Genomic DNA, 19,333 nt, shown 5'->3' on the forward strand with positions numbered 1-19,333 from the left:
GAGTCTGGACTCTAGATCCAATGTGTTTTTTTTCCAGTGCAGTTTGGAGTAAACCCTAAACGGAACGTATTGCATTATGACGCTATGCCATGGAGGATTAATTTGAGGGCTAGGGCTAAGGTTTAATGCTAATATTACGACTGTTTGAGAAATACGTCCAATTATAACTTATTTATCGTAGAATTTTGCTTGATTTGCTACGTGTTCGTGTTTAAAAGCCTATTCGTTTACACTGGTCCCCCGGGCACAACAGACCCATTCAGAGTTTTCACGACTCCAATGAGGAATATCCCATCGAGTGCAAATTAATCGGCACGGAAGCTCATTTCCGAGGAGCCTTGCGAATAATCAAGGAGTCAGGGATTTCACAGGCCACGCGGTAAGGTCGCTGCTGAATATTGCAGAGGGAGCCCCATCAATTTTCGTGCATGCCCGCCTGCTGACGAGACGTACGTTCTCCCATCCTCCGTAAGAAACACGTATCTCCGACGATAACCTTACGGAGGTACGCGGTTTTGGTCGTTTCGCCTCACGCTCCTCCTCATTGTGTCTCCACAGAAGTAAAAGAGTTACGAAATTTCGAGATGAACCCTGTCGTTTGCATGACTTGATGAATACCAGGGCTCGCATTGAAATACGGATACGGTTTTTCGTTAGAGGGGTGTCATCATGAGCATAATGAGCTTCCGTCGCGCCGCGCGCCTCGTTCCGCGGAGATGCAAAGTGGAGTCTTAAGGTTATTGCGACATAAGTTTTTGTTAGACCCTGTCACTCGTGAATTTGTCACAAAGCAGCGGTAGTTTCCCATAGACGGTCGCCTCACATGCCCCTCATAGCGTTGTACCGAACTTTTCATCTTCCTCACGGACTGGTTGTTTCCTCTCGATTTAACGGCGTCTTCTACTTTATTAACCCTGTTTGACAGACTTGGGTCTTGGAACTCCTTAAATTTGTCAGATGAGGACGTGTTTATGCTGTCACATGTTTCTTCCTCTGGGACTGTCCGAGTGTTTGCCTACCAACCACCTACCCCCAGTGCACCCTATATGAAGAGTCCCTCGAGTCCACTCTACACACTCAAAGCCTCCCGCTCCGCGCCCATCCCCCCCCCCGCCCCACCCGCGCCGCCACTACGGCCCAATGGCCTCCATATCGCTCAACGCCCGAGCACTACATCCCGTCTCCCCCCCCAGACGCCCCGTTGGCCGTAGCCCGTGCTCTGCGATACATCGATTGATCTGTCATTTAAACCTATGGAAAAGGATTGGTAAAGAGGATGCTACCTTAAAAATTGATTCTTTGCCATAGCTTTAAATGGGGGAATGTCGATAATCGATCATTCACGCCTCGCCACTGAGAAGAGAAATATAAAGGAGGGAGAGAGGAAGTCACGAGGTGCATTGTACAAACGATTGCGACCGACGCACGGTGGATCGAGTCAATTAGAGAGGTCGGACATGAAATTTTTTACTAAAACACTACAAATTTTGATGTTTATTTCGTCACATTATGATTTTAAAGGGATGCTTCTTGAAGAAAATTTCCGGAAGAAATCAATGAAACCACTTTTAGAGCTTCAGAGTCTTGTATACATAGAGTTATAAGCGTTTAAAGTTTCAAAATTTTGTCCGACCTCTCCGATTGACTCGATCCACTGTGCGACGTGTGAAGGAGCGCATCCGTTAACGAGCGCGCTTCATTCGTCGTTTCTCTCACGAAGGAACTTAACTCCATTTTAATTTTGCCCAATTTCCTTACAAGAATTGCACTTTCACCGATAGAATTTTTGGAATTTCCAATTGAAAATTTCACGGATTTTTCTTCTGCATTCATGGAAGAATCAGAAAAATTTCGAGTAAAAATTGCGCAGGTACATTCTTGTAAAAAATTTGAATTGGTCGAATCAATTTTGCAACCTTAGAATGGAATTAAGTTCCTCCGTCCGGAACCGACGAATTCTCAGCACGGATTTTGGATTTTAGGTTCTGTTTTGATTGTATGCGTTTGAAGAGTCAAACATCGATGTGCCAGCGCGTTGAAAATCACGAGAATAAAGTAGGCACTAAATCAGACTCTGTAGGAGACACAGTGTCACTATCTCGCGAGAATCGTCACAAGTGCTTTGGGAGGATTAAAAGGCTGAGCAAACTCCAAGTGTTGCGCCGGGAAGCTGCAAGTGCTCATTGTTTAGAGATCGCGACAACGATTCACGGGTGATGCGACGCGCTGTAAGTGCAGTCAACAAATCATTCGCATTCATTATACAAAACGTGAGCAAGACGAATACGAGTGTTCTTTCCGAACTCACCGTTGCCTGATGCAACCGGAAACGTTGCATCGTCCAACTCGCGCTCTGAATTACCGAAGTATCTGCGATATCACATAAAAATGGAAAATGCTTAAGCACTGAGAAAAAAATATAGGTCTATACATTTTCTTGCACTCTCAGTAGTCCAAATCGACGGCGTAAGTCTACAATCACATAACTCGTTTGCGGTATCTAAATTCGCATATGTTATTTTTTTAAAAGAGAACAAATCCACAGCAAGCCTTGAATTTTATTCAGAATTTTTTTCATACAGAGAAAAAAAAAATCACGGTAGTTTTAAAGAATTGCCGTTGAGAAGTTTTCCGTTTGAAAAATTAAGTATGCCAGGAAGTCTGAGACGTCGCAAATCGATTTATGTGATTACTTACTTACACCGTCGAAATGTCATAAATACAGTCTCTACGTAGCAAGGTGGTAAAATAGTGTCGGGCCCACACTATTTAGCAGAGAAAATAAGGACTAAAAGTTCACCAATTACAATAAGAGTCACAATTTTGAGCTCTAATGAGTATCAGTACAAGACCGAGGGAAACATTATTCAGCTCTAGCAGATATATTGATTGGAATATTAAGCTGTGGTCACGCCAAGAGATCTGTAACGTTTTGGGTCTTCTTGTTCTTCTTCTTCTCCATCAGTGAATCACAATCGTCAGTCCCCTATCACTGATGGCTTGTACCGCTACTCATAAGCTCAAGTTCAAGGTAGAGCTCAAAATTTTGACTCTGAATGAAAGATTTAAACGTTTTGGCCTGTTTTTCCCGCTAAATAGTGTAGAGCTAGCACTTTTTTACCACCTTGTTACATACAGCTCGGGCCACGTTTCTTAGTGTTTTTCTTGCTTACGAATAACTACTACTGCTGTGTGTTACTATGTGTTCATTTTATCAGGATCTGTAGCTTGGAATGTTCCATCATCAACTCTGTACAGAAAATACATAATAGCCTGCAAGTGCGAACCAACACAATCACCAAAAAATTAATCGGAGCGCTAAGGTTACAGGTAACTAAGAATGTTTCCAATATACGTTTACCGTCTCTCCATATCCTTTACCCGATAATCTTATGGTAAATGGTGAGAGAAGTTGCTGAATTCCGCAAACACGGTTAAATTGCCAGAATTCCGAGATCCGTAAATTCTGTAATTAGTCTAAAAAGAAAAAGGGGGGAGGTGAAGGTGGCTTACGTATGATTGGGTGAGACAAGCCCAGACAACCCCCCAAAGTGGCTTACGTGCTTGATCGGCCCCAACCCCTTACGTCGATGTTTGGCAATGGGTTTTAGCTGTTTCACGACACTTCACACTTTTCTCCCGTAATCTTTCTATTCATTCCCTCGCATAGTCAAATTCTCGCTTGAAACACTTGATTTCCCCTCATATTTTACCGTAAGGTCCAATTTAATCATTCATTGCGACAACCAAGAGCTGCATGCTGTGACACCATCATCAATAAACGTTTATTGGTGCCATTCTGAGTTTACGTGACGAATAACTCATAGGGGGCCACGATATGTGGATTCCATGCCGGCAAGTCAACTGATAGTGGTGCCTCAAAACAGAGCAGCTCCTCGATTGTTGAATCGATATCGAATGTCCTTGATCGATATATAGCATTGTTAAGATAAGGACTTATCGATCGGAAGGATTCGATAACGATTCAACAATCGACCCGCAGTGTGCCTTGACATGCGATCCCGGTAATAAGTATGAAATTGACTTGAAGTTTGTCGGAGGTAAAGCGCAATTTGTGGAAAAATAAACGTACCCACGGTAAGGGTGAAGGCTCCATAATTTCTTGATAACAACGAGTCATGGAAGGGAGTAGCGACCGTTTGCCATGGATTTATTTGCCGTTCAATGAAACTTGGTTTCTTATTCTTGTTTACACCGTACGGGAAGGCATATGCATTTTTTATCGCTTATTTTGGGATTTTCTTCACAGAAGTTTTTTGTGAAGCTCAATATGATTCAAGTAAAAACAAGAGGAAAATCCAACATGAATATGTTGGAAAAGCGTGCCGAATAACTGAAATGTTGGACACACTATTTCATGTCATTGCTATTTGTATCAATTGGTGCTTTTTGCTAAATTTGGGAGAAAATATTGATTCATGAACGTTGAATGTGAATTAATTTTAAATATTCCGTCCAGTTATCTTGATTTTTTCCAGCTTAAAAGCTGATATGCAGCATTGGCAGTGCAAAACCACAATTTGCGGCGAACTGCCGTGTTTTTACATTTTCTCTGTATTAATTAAAAGTATGCTCACTTTTGAACCGGGAAGGAATATTATAGAGGGAATATTGAGAAAACCATGAAGTCTACGGTCAATCAAGTTTCAATTTAGTGTCTTCCATCACTTTTTGTATTTTTTTAATTTTAGGAACAAGGATGAACAATATCTTTGATCGATAAAATTTCAATTCGGTATCTTCCATCACCCTTTGTAATTTGGTATTTTTTTTAGACAAAAAGAAAAAACAAAGAAAAATAAAAAATTACAAAATATGATGAAAGATTTAAAGTTGAACTTCTTTTTATCGGGCTGCATTTTGTTTGTTGATATTACCTTTCTCCCGATCATTTGTTATCAGATTTTAGGCGATAGCAGCTATTTCGATGTTACGTACACATCATCATCAGGCCTCTTGGATTTGGTAAACACTAAAAGTCACATTGTATATTCCTAAAATTTACTAAAAGGGGTGCACCTACGAGTGTTTTAAAAGTGTTTTTAATAAAATTTTAGTAAATTTTAATAAAATACAATTTGACTTTTAGTGTTTACCAAATCCAAGAGGCCTGATGATGATATGTACGTAACATCGAAATAGCTATCGCCTAAAATTTGATAACAAGTGATCAAGAGAAAGGTAATATCAACAAACAAGGTGATGAAAGACACAAAATAGAAACTTTATTGATTAAAAGTATGCAAGCAAGACTTTTTATAGCTCCGGCGTTTTTCAATAAACTTAAAGTGGCACTGCTCCCGTTGAATGGCCGAAGGCACCAGGCTCGCGATATCCGAATGAGTGCCCTCATGCCAGCAATCGTAACTTAGTCTCGGTGTGAGCAGTTCCAACCCTTTACACAAATTAATTCAACCGTCTCGACATGCGCTAGTTATCGGCTTCGGAACCTGCCCCGCAGCCTAGCCAAATACTTCCGGAAATTGAAAATTATCGATTGAGACTGCATGTATTCGAGCTCGACGATTGCGCAACCATGCTCTCCTCCCACCATGAAATCGTGCACATTTGAACAGTTAATTAACACATGCAGTAGGAGCCTCGAAGCCTGCAACGGAAGCTCGGAAATCGTCGCTGCCCGGTCGTTTGGCGAAAAACTAAAGTTACCCTGGCTTCTGAGGGAATCCATGAAATTCACGCTTGAAACACGTCACTCTGGCGGAATCATGGGAACGTCATGACTATGGTTCACCGCTTCTCTATGGCCGATGATGAAAAAAACTCTGGCAGAACGCGTATCGTATATTTGTGAGTTGAGGGCTTTCGATGGAACCAAACATTCGTGACACAGTCGATTCAAAACTCTTTGATCATTATTATGAGCTCTTTGACTCCTCGGATTTTTATTTTACCATACATGGGAAAAAAACTCCGGCCGTGGAAGCCGTACTTACGGGCTATATAGACATACTGTCCGCGTTCCGGGCTCAGGGGCCGAAAGTTCCGAGCGTAGCACCCGGAACAATCGAAACTAAGGCTCCAGCACCCGGAACTTTCGGCCTCTGAGCCCGGAACGGACGGTATGTCTGTATAGCCCGTAACCTTTTTTTCAGTGTATTAATGTGTAGAGATCTCCTGAACTGATGTTCATATAAGCTTGTATTATTAGTAATGGGTAATCGCTACATGAATCCTTCGAGTTTTAGAAAAATGACCTACATATTTCTGCTGGCTGGTCTGCTGGCATCTCAAGAAGAGAGCGTATCCGCAATGTAAAAGTACGCGAGATCATGGGTGTGGAGAAGGACATCGTGCACGATATCAGGTCCAAGCAGTTGGTCTGGTATGGACATGTCCGAAGGATGGTAGACGACCGGTTGCCCAAGCAGGTCTTCGATTGGGTTCCTCCCGGAAGGCGACGGCGTGGACGTCCTGTGAAAGGTTGGCGACAAGGGGTGGAGGAGGAGATCAGAAGGGGCCAATTGCCTGATGATCTCTGGGAGGATAGGGGGCAATGGCGATTGGGCGTCGCAGAGCGCGAGGCGGCGCTATAGAAACGACTTTATGTATGTACCTACATATTTTATTGGCGGCAATTAATTCTTGGAAAAGATAGCACATTTACTCAATTATTGGACCGCCTTCCCCTTTTTGACTATCCTTTGAGAGCAGGTCTGTCCAGTGATTGAAGACAGCTTCCCCACCACCAACTTCAGTACTTGAAGTAATTTTAAGAAGGGCCCCTAAACTGCATAAGGGCTAAGGAAATCCTTCATAATAGTCTCTTTGAAGAATGACAACTAGGGTATGCCTCAATGGAAAGATAACTGCCATATCTGTGACGTTTCCTGATTGGTGCATTGAAAGTTTGAAAGTGGTACAAAACAGTTTCTTTGATTTAAAGATTTTATGCTCAAGCGGACAACCTGACAACTAGGAGTATCTTTTAATGAATGGATAGCGCAACATCGGTTCGCATTTGAAAATATTATGCTATTCCACTACAGATGATACAATCCGTACTAACATTTAAAATTCACGACTCACAATCCTCTCTCACAGAGGGAGATGCTATTGTGCCTTATCGCATCTCACTTTAGATTAAAACACAGTGGTTTCATTATTGTAACTTCGTTTGTGAGTCAGCATATTTCAGCAACTCTTGAATGGTTGTAAATACGGATTAACTCAAAAGTTCTGCTTTGCACACAACGAGTAGATTAAAGAATAATAATAAAAAAAAATATTTGTACAAGAAAAAAATTGATAAGAATATTTGTAATGAGTAACTGTAAATCATACATAGTTTGGATCAGCAAAAATAACCTATCCGTTATGTGAATATTATCACTGGTTCGTTCGTGTCTCATAAAATTAAAATTATGAAACTTCAGTGAAAGAGTAGCTTTCCGTTTTACTTAAAATTCTTAAATATTGCATAGAGAACGAGCTTTCATATGACAGACTTATTGATAAAGAATTTCACATCCTAAGAAACGCCTTCTTGCATTGCTGAATGGACTTCTTTGAAACTGCTCTATTCAAACAGTTTTGAGTACAGAACACGGCGGCTTAGGCAGATAAAAGTTTTCTCCGTATTAAATGTCCAAATTCAAAAGAGACCCCAAGTGACAGAATGTGAGACTCCGAGAAGCTATTTTCTGTGGGAACATATCGACGAAAAGGGAAGGAGAGACGCCTCAGTTAAACTGGGTCGAGCTGTGTGAAAGAGAGACTTTGAGAGCCTATTGTGAAAATTTGAAAAAGAAGATAAATGAATAATTTTTACTCCACCACGATGCTCTAAAGAATACTGGTGACCAAAAGTTGCAAAAGATTGCTTTTTAAAACTCTTATTTACGTATATCTATATGTAAACTAAAATGCATGTTTACTAAATTTAAATAATTCATACTGAACGATCATAAAATGTTGACTGATATGCATAATTTAGGCTCGATACGCAATGAGCGACATGGCAAACAAAAAGGGATGCACTTTACACGGTTAAAGTTTCCAAATTTTGTTCGACCTCTCCAATTGACTCGATCCATTGTGCGTCACAGGAACGACGAAATTTTTGTTCTTGCCTCTTCATTATTTCAAAACGTATTTATCGACTTTTTCAGACGAACTCGGAGCTTTTCTGTTGTAATTATTTTGAAAAGAGAGAGTAAACAAGGGAATTTCTAAACATTGGGCGAGACAAGGTTTTCCGTATTTACTATAGTGTTTGCACAAGGGGACTATCTTCCGCGGTTCCAAGAACAATGGTCTCCTGGAGACTTATGAGAGCGCACTGATAGAATTGAATAATTCAGGATCACTAATTCCGGGGGCCCTGATCGGGGTCCGGGGAGCGAGGGACGAGAAGGTGCAAAAGGGCAAAAACCGCGCGGGAAGTGAAGCTCAAAGAGAGGGATTTTCCTAAGTCTTGTTTTTATGTTCAATAAACATGAGGTCCGGCGCGGCGCTCGAGTTCATTTCCGCCGCAGAATAATGAGAATGGAGTTTAAAGTGGTAATAGTGCTCTCGACATTGTTATCTTCAGAGCTGAAATTTCCCATTGTCCGCAATTCTCCCCGAAAGGACTTTTATTTGCAATTTGTTCTCGCTCTCTGCACTGTCTCCAGTCTGGAGCAGATGTTTCCCAGAACCCACGCCATCGTAAATTTTGACACATCATCCCCGTGCTCAGGGTGATTCGTCCCCGTCTTTGGCGCGGGGGAAAAAGTCTCTCGGGTCCAGAGTCCAGACTCTTAAAAAATTACACAAGAAAAAATACCCCTGACCCAATCCAATGCTTGCTTGAATCAAAATGGAATCCGCTGTAATTAAGAGGTTTGACTCTCGATTTAAGTAAAAATCCGATTGGAACAAGATTTTTCTTTCATGTCAAATTGTTTTAAGAGTCTGGACTCTGGGTCCAAGAGCCTTTTTTTTTTAGTGTGGCTTGTTCGAACTGGCACAATGTGGACCAAGTCAGCAGGGGAAGTCGGACAAGATCCGGAAATTTTGAAAGCTTATATTTTCGAAAATATTCAAAAAAGGTTTCAAGAGTGGTTCCATTGGTTTTTTTTTCGTGAAATTCTTTTCAGGGACACCCTTTGGAATTGAATTTGTGACGGATTAAACATATAATTTTGAAATTTAAGCCAAACATTTCATGTCCGATCTCTCCTATTATCTCCTTCTACTGTGTGGCGTACGATACATCGCATCAATTAAGTAAAACATCCTGGCAGGGTTTGAATTATCTACCACAAAAAACGATAATGGCTCCTATGTACGGAATAATTTTCAACGAGACAAATTGCAAAAGTCTGGGTACTAAAAAAACAAAAAAGCCGTTGCAATTTGTATAGAGATTCATGGCAGTATCGATTGCGATCATTTTCCCGTGCCCAAATTTTCCAATTTTAATTTCAAGAAGAATGTTGGTGTTTGTGCAGTTTTATTTATCGACACATGGTTTGGTTTTATAGTATGAATATTTTATACTCATGTTGAAGAGCTAAAAATTGAGTCTCTGCACTTTTTTTTTTTAATTTATTATTTTTTTGGTGAGTGCGTAATAGGGTGTGTAGTGAGTGCCGAACTCGCTCAGAAACAAATGTGACACATGCATAGTGACTCCTTATTTTTTCAAAAATTCACTCACCTCCCACATTTACCGGAGACAGCATTTTATATGAACGTATTCATGCAGAAGGGCAATACATCATCATTAATATAAACTTCGAAGGATTCAGACTTTTAGCGATTCTACCTTTTTCTATTTCACTCGAGAGGTTGCCAGATTGTGCGATAAATGCGAATATTTTACATGGATTTGAATTGGGAAAAGTGCTAAAAAAGCAACTTATCTGGCAACAATAGAGTCCGGGAGGGACGAGAAGCTGCCTTCATAGGAAAACCCATGATTTAGCCGGAAATGTCATTAAAACAATTGATTCCGTTTGAAGCATCAATTGTATACTAGGGGAAAGCTATTTTAAAATAATAATTGTAAATGGACAAAGATGCTACAGAAAAGGAAAGGAAATGAAATGATATGATTACTAATATGCAATAAGAGAGAATAAAACAAAAACATCAGAGAAATTTATATGCGATGAAAATATAAGGAAAAAACACGAGTGGGCTCTTTGCGATTCGGAACTCGAACTATACTATCGTTGAGCAGTTTTTAGACCCCTACGCCACCGATAATCTTCTTAAGAGGTAAAGATGAACTTTTGCTACTTCAGGGAGTCAAATCGCGGAAGGAGATCCATGGATTAACTTTTTCCGCCACCCAATGGGATGACGTCCCAGTCAAATGCGTTTTTGAAGAAATGATCGATCCCCATCATCGCTTCATCTCCGCACATCTATTTATGTGCAAATGATGGCACGCTCCGGCAACAAGGTTCTATGACGAAATCATTTTGCCTCCAGAGTCTCCAAAATGTAAACATCTTAGTGATCAAACGTCCAATCACTGAGAAAAATGGCTCGCGGAGCGAGCCGAATGTCACTCGTGTAGCGAGTGATCGGGGGTCCAGGGGGCGCAGCCCCTTGGCTGGCCGTGATGGACGCTCATTGCGCGTCCAGAACGGCTAGTATAATATACAAGTGAATGAAATCAGATGGGAAAATGCAGCACAAAAAACTTTGTAAATTTTTCCTTTTGATTTTATTCATGTGTGGATGCCTCCTTTTAGCACAAATTTATCTACACAAGGAGGGGTTTCCCTCTCCCACAATTTCCACCCACTATCTGAAAAGCGCTAACCCGGTGTTTGCGGCAGAAAAATGAGAGAGTTGCGGGATCGATTGGGCGATGGTCCGCGGACTCATCGGTGCCGAAAATCTTTCGACATGCGAGCAGCGCCACCGAAACCCCGTGTGGAAAAATCCCCCAGTTCGCAGATGCGTGGACTTTCCGTCCGGTGTGGCAACGACCGGGCCTCCAAATAAACGACGGACAAATGCGTGGCCAGTGTTTGTGTCACTCGCATTAGCTACCGGAACGACCGCCTATTAATTTTTCGCGTGGAAAAGACGTAGGTGAAGCCTACGGCCCCGGCATCAGCGGGCAGCTCTCCTCTCCGCGCAAAGTAAATTCAATTACCGATGAAACTAACCGGAGCTCAGAATCAAAGTTCGAAGGCGGTTTATTGACTCGATAAAATTTGCTGCCGCGAAGGCTCTCGGACGAGGCTGCCGATTGAGTTGTAAAAGTGTTCGTTTTTCGATAATGGAATCGTGTTTGAGTAGTGACGAATTAACCCGTGTCCCGTGTTGACGGACTCTGGTTTTTTGTGGAGCTCTCGTTTCTCAAATCGGAGGAAGAGGGAGGAAAATTGGAAACAGAAAGGAGAAAAAGGAAAGGAAAAAGAAAAAGAAACTCTTCTCGCCCTCTTTTTCTTTTTATTCTTCTTTTTCATGTTCCACTGAAAAAAAAGTTACGGGCTATATAGCCAGACCGTCCGTTCCGGGCTCAGAGGCTGAAAGTTCCAGGTTCTGGAGCCGTAGCATTGACTGCTCTAAGTGCCACGCCCCGAACTTTCGGCCTCGGAGCCCGTTATGTCTATTAAGCCCGAGCCCGTAAGTACTGCTTCCACGGCCGGAGTTTTTTTTTTCAGTGCCCTCTTCTTTTTCTTCTTCTGCTTCTCCCTCTACCGATTTCTATTTCACTCCATCTAACATACTTTATGAGTCCGTGGACTCAAGCCCGTTAGACTGGGGCTAAGCACAATGGCCTAAGTTTCCTCATCAGAATTTCTGTAAAACACGCTTGAAAAATCAAACATCTGCAAATTCAACTCAAAGTAAGGAATCAGCCATTTTGAATTGATTTACAATTCCTTTTTGTCCAAAACCCATACAAACTGGTCACTAAACGGTTACGGTGCCTTCATCGATGTAATATTTTTTTTTACGTGCCGAAATTCTCTTGGGGTTTTTACAAAAACAGGGCTTTGGATTAGGAGAGAAAGTTTTGCTGAATTCAAAATTAATCTTTTGTCAAATGGTAAATTTGTTTTCTGAAACCTACCTCGCGGGCCCTCGTTAGTTGATATTAATATTACGAGTTTATTTAAAGACTACTTAATGTCGATAGCCGCAAAAATCATGATAATCTTATTAGATCTTTAGAACGGTCCGTGACTTAAAATGAAAATTTAGGGGCTCAGAGAGCCAATGGTAATAGTAACCATGAAACCTGCACAAGGGTTGGATAGAACAACACCTCTGACGATTTGTTCACCTTTATGCCATAGTATCGTTTTTGTAGCGGGAAGCTAAAAAAAACCCGCAAATTTCTTGCGCATATTGTGAAGTTAGGATTTCAAACTTTGCCAATGCGCTCATCGTGATTTTTGAGACAATTACTGATAGAAAAAACTCTTATTTTTGCTCTAGCAAAAGTTTGCAACAGGGCCATTGGAAACTTCTCCATGGCAGCAAGGCTCATTGATACTCCCATTACTACCGGTATAAAACTCGGCGCCCATCTAAAGCATTAAAACTGCTCAGTTGTAGTCATTGAGATCATGCAGTAACCAGGATGCTGCGCCCACATGCCTGTCATTTCCGCCTCTATTTTTATTCCTTTCAATCTTCGATTGTTATCACTCGACTTTCAATATCCTCTTGATGAGTGAAATGAGCATGTAAAATTATCCGTGCTCTATTGTTAATTTAGGTTAATTTCAACATCTCAAAATAGACACGATGAGTTCGCGATCTAGAGGAGCTTCGAAGTTTCGAGAGAGAAAGGGAGCTTTTCAAACTTGTTTGGCACTTTTTTAATTATGTCGCATTAATGAGGGGAAAGGGAGCGTTGTCGGTAAGTCCCACGACTCAAAAAAAGGTTGCGGAAACTTCCCCTAGAAAAGAGCGGTTGCGACCGTCAAGTGCGCGCCACGCCGGCACGTTTGTCTAACTTTCGGTATTTTAAAGTCAGGTGGGAAGGAAAGCGAGACACTTGCTTTTCTTTCTTTTAAAGTCGTAACAATGTCGCCTACTCCAGAACTCCTTTCCTGAAACAGTCGAGTTCTGGTTACATAGCTCTTTAATGGACCGCGTTAAACAGAAAGGAACCAAGCCACATCAGCTATTGCCAAATTTAATCGGAGAATCTAATTTTTTACATGAAAACGGTTGTGCGGATTTTTGTGCAAATTTCGGTGAATTTTCTCCGTAATACAAAGCAAATTCCTTAAAAATTTCAAAGGAATCTGCATAGACGTTCTCTCGTAAAAAATGTAATTTCCCTGTTAATTTAAGACAGTGTACATCCACTCGCAAGTGACTACACTGAAAAAAAAAAAGTTTGGTAGAATTTACCATTCCTTCACGCTGTATTTCATGAAGCGTCAAATTCAGAGTCAATTCTGCCAGAAGAAAGGTAGACGTTACTATATACTGGTATTACAGGTAACCATTCCTCCGGCAGAATCGACTTGAACATTGGTAGAATTTACCATTCCTTCACGCTGTGTGAAATACAGCGTGAAGGAATGGAAAATTCTACCAATCTTTTTTCTTCAGTGAACATACGAGAAAAATGACCAATTTTAAAGAAACACAGAGAAGAGAGAGTAGAATATATTTCAAGCCACGTCGAAACTTTATTTCATGCGAGACGGGTCATTTGCATGAGCCTGCGTTCTCAGCATTAAGTTGGGAATAAGGAATAGCCAGACGTATTTACGGCGGTCCAATTTCCATCTCGTGAAATAAGGAAGACAATAGATTATCCGAAGCAGCAAGTGGAAGGTAAACGAAGCCTCGAGCGCAAAGCCCAAGAGGATTATCGTAAAAAAGCTTACGTCCGATCGATTTCGTAGCCCTGCACGCAAACCTCTACATTATCAAACTCGATCACATCTTCTTTTATTTACATATATATTCATATTTACAGGTGGATTTGAGCGCACGAAATCCCTTTATTTAATGAGATCGATAGCGAAATGTTCCAATCAACATTTCTCCGCTCTTCTGACGGAACCCCGCATCTCAATTTCCTTTTCAGCTCCATGCTCCGTATAATTCTCTGCTTTCCGGGGCTCATACGGAAATAGAGATGTGCGTTTACAACAAAGAAGCGAATATATATGTGCATCTTTCCAGAGTCATCCGGACAGCTCGGTGCGTTTTGATCTCATTCGTAAATTATTCGGGACCGAAAAAATCCAATTAGACTAGCACATTACAGAAACTTTCAGCTTAGCTTAACTGTTTTAATTTAGCATACTAGCGAGGAAGTTAAGAGCGTCGTCATGAATCGATTCCTAACTCAATCATGAGTCACGATGCAGCCAAGCTGGTGTGCCTGCTCTCTAGCAAATTAGTCTAACTATTCAAAGGTTTATCATGGCCACGTTGAAACATTCTTTGTTTTTTTTCAAGTCATTTTAACGCAAGAATTTTCCTACTCTAAAATCATGATTAAATTTGAAACTTTTTTCATCTCCGCTGTCAAACGAAGGGAGCTGGCTGACGACGTAAAATTCAAATTAGTAGATACGATTACAAAGTAGTGATATTCAATTTGAACTTTCCTTTAAAAGAGGTCATCAACAATCACAGTGGAATTTTTAACATCAAATAATGATTTTATCATTTGAAGTTCTATTGCCACGAAAGCAATGGAGGGTTCCTGTCCCTCTTTGCCTCGGATTGTGATCGCATCGGGAGAGATGAATATTTTCGGACGTCGTATCAGCTTTCTCGGCAATGCGGCAATCAGCTCCTGTAATAAAAGTAACCAAGTGCAACTATTTATCTCAGAGGGCCGTCCCTAAATTACGTGACGCACATTTTCGGCATTTTTGACCCCCCCCTTCCCCCAACGTTTTTGCGAAGTAGGTCCCTATCCTTTGACATGAAAAAATGGCGTAACGGTCTCCTCGACCCCCCTCCCGCAAGGGAGAGGGAAGAGAGCTATAAGTCCATTTCTGTAATGGCCATGGTTAGAACATGTATCTCGAGATTCATCCCAGCATGCACTTACTGCTCTGCCGTGCTAAGGAAAAACGCCGTATGAGCCTTCGGATGTTGCCAAATTTCCTTTGATAAAACACGAATTTCCTGGTAAACTCATGAATATTTTCATTTCAATTTTTCAGACACTTTAGTTCGTAATTTAATCTAAAGTTTTTGAAAATTTCAACGAAAAATATCCATAGCTTTCCTCAAAAATAAACATTTTATCGAAGAAAATTTAGCAACTCTCGAATGTTCATACGGCGTTCTTCCTTAGCACGGCAGTGCTCTCCTCGCTTTCACGACAGCATAGAGCGTAACGTAATTTATGGATGACCCCTTGTGTACTTAAATGAAATATGGAGAATCTTACCCGAAGGCTTTTGTCGATATGAGAGGAGTCTTCAAGTTGAGGAATCCGTTCTTCTTTTTGTTGTTGGTGGTGACGACTTTACCGGAGCCGTCGAGTTGGGCGGTCAAGCGTTTGCCCTCGCCAACGCTGCCTTCCTCTTCGTCCTTGGGACGGCGTTTGGTCCACCAAAAATACATGAGGACTGCGGCACCGACGGAGAGAACGATCACGACAATAGAAATAACAATCGTAACGATCACATCCCGTTTCTCCATCTCACTCTGAAAGAAAAACAAATGCAACGCTCATAAGAGGTACTGCGATAAAAGATGTGTGGAATCTATATTTATTTGAATAGACGTCATTATGTAAGATGCTGGAAAACATATCTGGTACTGAAGGTCATAAGTGCTATCTCTGAAGAGAAGACATAAAATGGGTTCCGCGATCAGGGGCCCTTGGCCGTTGGTTGTGTGATGGCTCTTAAAGCCGGAACTTTCGGTCTCTAAACTCGGAAAAATTTTTACGTCTGTACATTGCCGTGCGTGCTTTGGGAAACGCAGTGTGAGCCTTCAGACGTTGCCGAAGTTCCTGTGACAAATAGAGTATATTCGGAAAAAAATTGTACATATTTTTCCTCCAGTTTTTCAGAGAATTTTGTTCTTATGTAATCGATCTATAAGTGGTCTGACATTCTTAAGAAAAAATATTCATAAATTTCCTCAAAAGTAAGAGTTTTCTAAAAGGAAATTTGGCGACTCTCGAATGTTCATACGAAGTTTTTCCTTAGCACGGCAGTACAGCCCATATTGCCCATACAGTTCGTTCTTAATGCGACTCGGTGCATTTCGAATGAACTCAATCCAATTTTAAGAGTCTCACTTTCCTGCATTTTCCCCATTATCACCACCCTTTGCGTAAACGCAATATATTTTAATTGCGAATACAAAGCAAACAACAGAAACACAATTTATACGACAACATTTGGTTGAAGTAAGAAATATATTCCATTCAAATGTGAAAAATTATTTAGGTTTATGAGCTCACGTAGAACATTTTGTCATTGTAGAAGACGAATCAGAAAATTCGCTTTAATAATAAATGATATAGGTGGGAAGTGTCAGTTCCTTTGGCACGAGAGCAACTCGCAAAGTTACGTAACATCAAATAAGATTAACGAAAAAACGTGTCTTGACAAATAGGGAAGAAAGGAAAATGCGCAATACTACCGGGTTATTTTAAGAAGCTACGGAAACAAATTTAGACTTTTTTTTTATAACGGTATCGTTACCGTGCTAAATGACATTAACTCTCGGAAATAATGCGTTTCATGAGAATTTTTATGAGATCGTAAAGAAGCTTTTGCGTTGTTTCACTCTGCACATTCGCTCAGGGTTTATTGCTCTTTGCGAAAGGTTTAAACAGATAAAGATTTCACCAGAGACGAAAAGCCGTTGTCCACCGAGGTCTGTGAGCATTAAACAAACGAGCATCCCTCTGTGGAATCAACTATCAGAACCGAAATCAAATTACGATGGCGAAAAACCCCTATTTATGTAATGTGGGGTTTCCGCACGTTTTCCGTAACGTGGGTCACGACAAAGTTGGAACAATATGCTTCAAATTTGTTCGCCGCATATTATATGATTACTGCAACTGATGCACTGTGAACGAAATCTGCAATCCTCATTGGAGGTAATTTTTGGAAAACCGCGAAAAACTGTCCTGACTTTCACCAGGACATTAAATTTCAATCCTTTGAATGACAAGATTTTACTGTTTTGAATCCTTTAGGATAATATATTATTCTGGAAGGCCGTAGCTTATTGAGCCCCATTATTATCCCATTTTTTGAAGAAAAAGTGGAGATTGTAGATTTTGATCCTCAGGACCTCAATTTTTAATCTATTTTCTCAAAATTATATTTGCTGAGGCTTAAATCCTAATGCAACTACCCTGATTTTCATTTCTTGTCTTTGGAAGATTGCTTTCATTGTAAGGGTGGACAAATTAATAATTAATCACAAGGCATAATTGATTACAACCGTAATGTAATGCCAGTAAATTATTTTCAATGCAAGTCCCAGAACAGTTTAAAAGGAGATGATGACAAGGAGAAATAGAATGAGTAAAATTAGAATAATTAGTTTGAGTCGCATAAACTCTTAATTAATTACCTAGTGTCATTAATTTACTATTATTTGGACAATGTTACTTGGAGGGCAAATCCATACTAACGATTATTTTCTGCTGTATTCCCTGACGAGGGTAAACGTCAATAATATTGGACGAATTCAGAAAAACAAATCTTTTGCGTACGTAAGCGTTGACTTTTCAAACTAGCAAATGGACTGCGTGTAGCAGAAAGGAACCAAGTCACTTCAGCTATTGCAAATAAAGTAAAAAAGCAATTTAATTTTTACAAGAGAACATTATTGACGATTTTTTTCAAATTGCAAAGAATTTTTTCGTGCTTTGCAGAAAATTCACTGAAATTTGCACCAAAATTCGCACAACCGCTATAGCTGAATTTGGCAATCGCTGATGTGGCTTGGTTCCTTTCTGCTTAACTCGGTCCGAATAGCACTGACTACCTTTAAAACCATTACTCATTTAACAAACTAGTGGTTCTACCACAATGTTACATTTTATCAAAATTGCAGAAATAAAGAGAGATGAGCTAGTTTAGATTCTCAATTTGAGCGCTGAAGAGACCTTTTAAAATCTTTCATCCTACATGCAGGCGTAAGTTACTTTTTTACTTGGCCACCTCCGGGGGTTCAAGAGGTTAGAGGCACAGTTCTGAAAGAGTTTTCATACCAAAGCTTCGTGGGCCGGGGAATGCGGGTGACGCACAGTGGATCGAGTCAATGGGGGTGGTCGGACGAAATTAGGAAACTTTAAAAGCTCATAACTCCGTTCATACAAAACTTGAGGTTACAAAAGTGGTTCCATTGGTTTCCTGGTGAAATTTTTCTCTAAATGCACCCCTTGTTATTTAAAATGTGACGAAACAAACATCATAATGGGCCTGTTGCAAACTTTTGCTAGAGCAAAAATAAGAGTTGTTTCTTATAGATAATGCCTCAAAAATCACGATGAGCGCATCGGCAAAGTCTGAAATGCACTCATAACTTCACAGTCTGCGTAAGAAATTTGCGGTTTTTTGAGCTTCCCGCTTCAAAAGCGATACTACGGCACAGGTGAACATTTTGTAAGAGGAGTCGTTCCATCGTCGGCAATACTCATCATGGCCGACGCCAATCCGCCAAAACACGTGTGATGGGACGAGATAATACCTGAACTGGATTAGACCAGATAACAATCGGCGTGTTTTAACGTTCATGTTTTCCACGCCCGAATTGATTGACCTTGAACTCTCCTCGAATTACGCGCGGAACTGCGCGCAAGTGTCGGCCATGATGAATATCGCCGACGATGGAGCGACTCCTCTAACAAAATGTTCACCTGTGCCGTAGTATCGTTTTTGAAGCGGGAAGCTTAAAAAAACGCAAATTTCTTACGCAGATTGTGAAGTTATGAGTGCATTTCAGACTTTGCCGATGCGCTCATCGTGATTTTTGAGGCATTATCTATAAGAAACAACTCTTATTTTTGCTCCAGCAAAAGTTTGCAACAGGCCCATTTGCAGTTTTGGTCAAAAATTGTATGTGCGACCTCTCTGATTGACTGGATCCACTGTGTGACGCGGGCATACTTCCAGCTTCGAGTGCATGCTTATCCTCACCGTTGAATTCAATTGTCAGCGAAGAGCTTATATTGCAGCGTAAATTGGGATGATAAACGACAAATTTATGCAAACAGAACGTATAATATTTCTCCCCGACCGTTTGGCTCCTTCCCATCAACCTCAACAAAAAGGATCGATCCTCCGTACCCCGAAACTTTTTTCCTGGCGGGGGGAACTCCGTGGTGGCGAAATGAGATAACATTAGAAGGAAACAACCTCAGATAATAATG

The 19,333-nt window shown here is 40.8% G+C and overlaps 1 protein-coding gene across 5 annotated transcripts in view; it reads right to left on the reverse strand.

The window, feature by feature from the left end:
- Window positions 1-19,333, reverse strand: part of Syt7 (Synaptotagmin 7) — a 443,527-nt gene that overhangs the window by 305,650 nt on the left and 118,544 nt on the right. For all 5 annotated transcript variants that reach the window (XM_072303871.1, XM_072303865.1, XM_072303867.1 and 2 more), the window contains one exon: window positions 15,374-15,633. In XM_072303871.1, the coding sequence (XP_072159972.1) occupies window positions 15,374-15,627 (254 nt within the window). In that variant the 5' untranslated portion in view covers window positions 15,628-15,633. The remainder of the gene's footprint in view (window positions 1-15,373; window positions 15,634-19,333) is intronic.

The sequence above is a fragment of the Bemisia tabaci genome, chromosome 1 (assembly GCF_918797505.1).
Source record: "Bemisia tabaci chromosome 1, PGI_BMITA_v3".
In the NCBI taxonomy this organism is placed as follows: Eukaryota; Metazoa; Arthropoda; class Insecta; order Hemiptera; family Aleyrodidae; genus Bemisia; species Bemisia tabaci.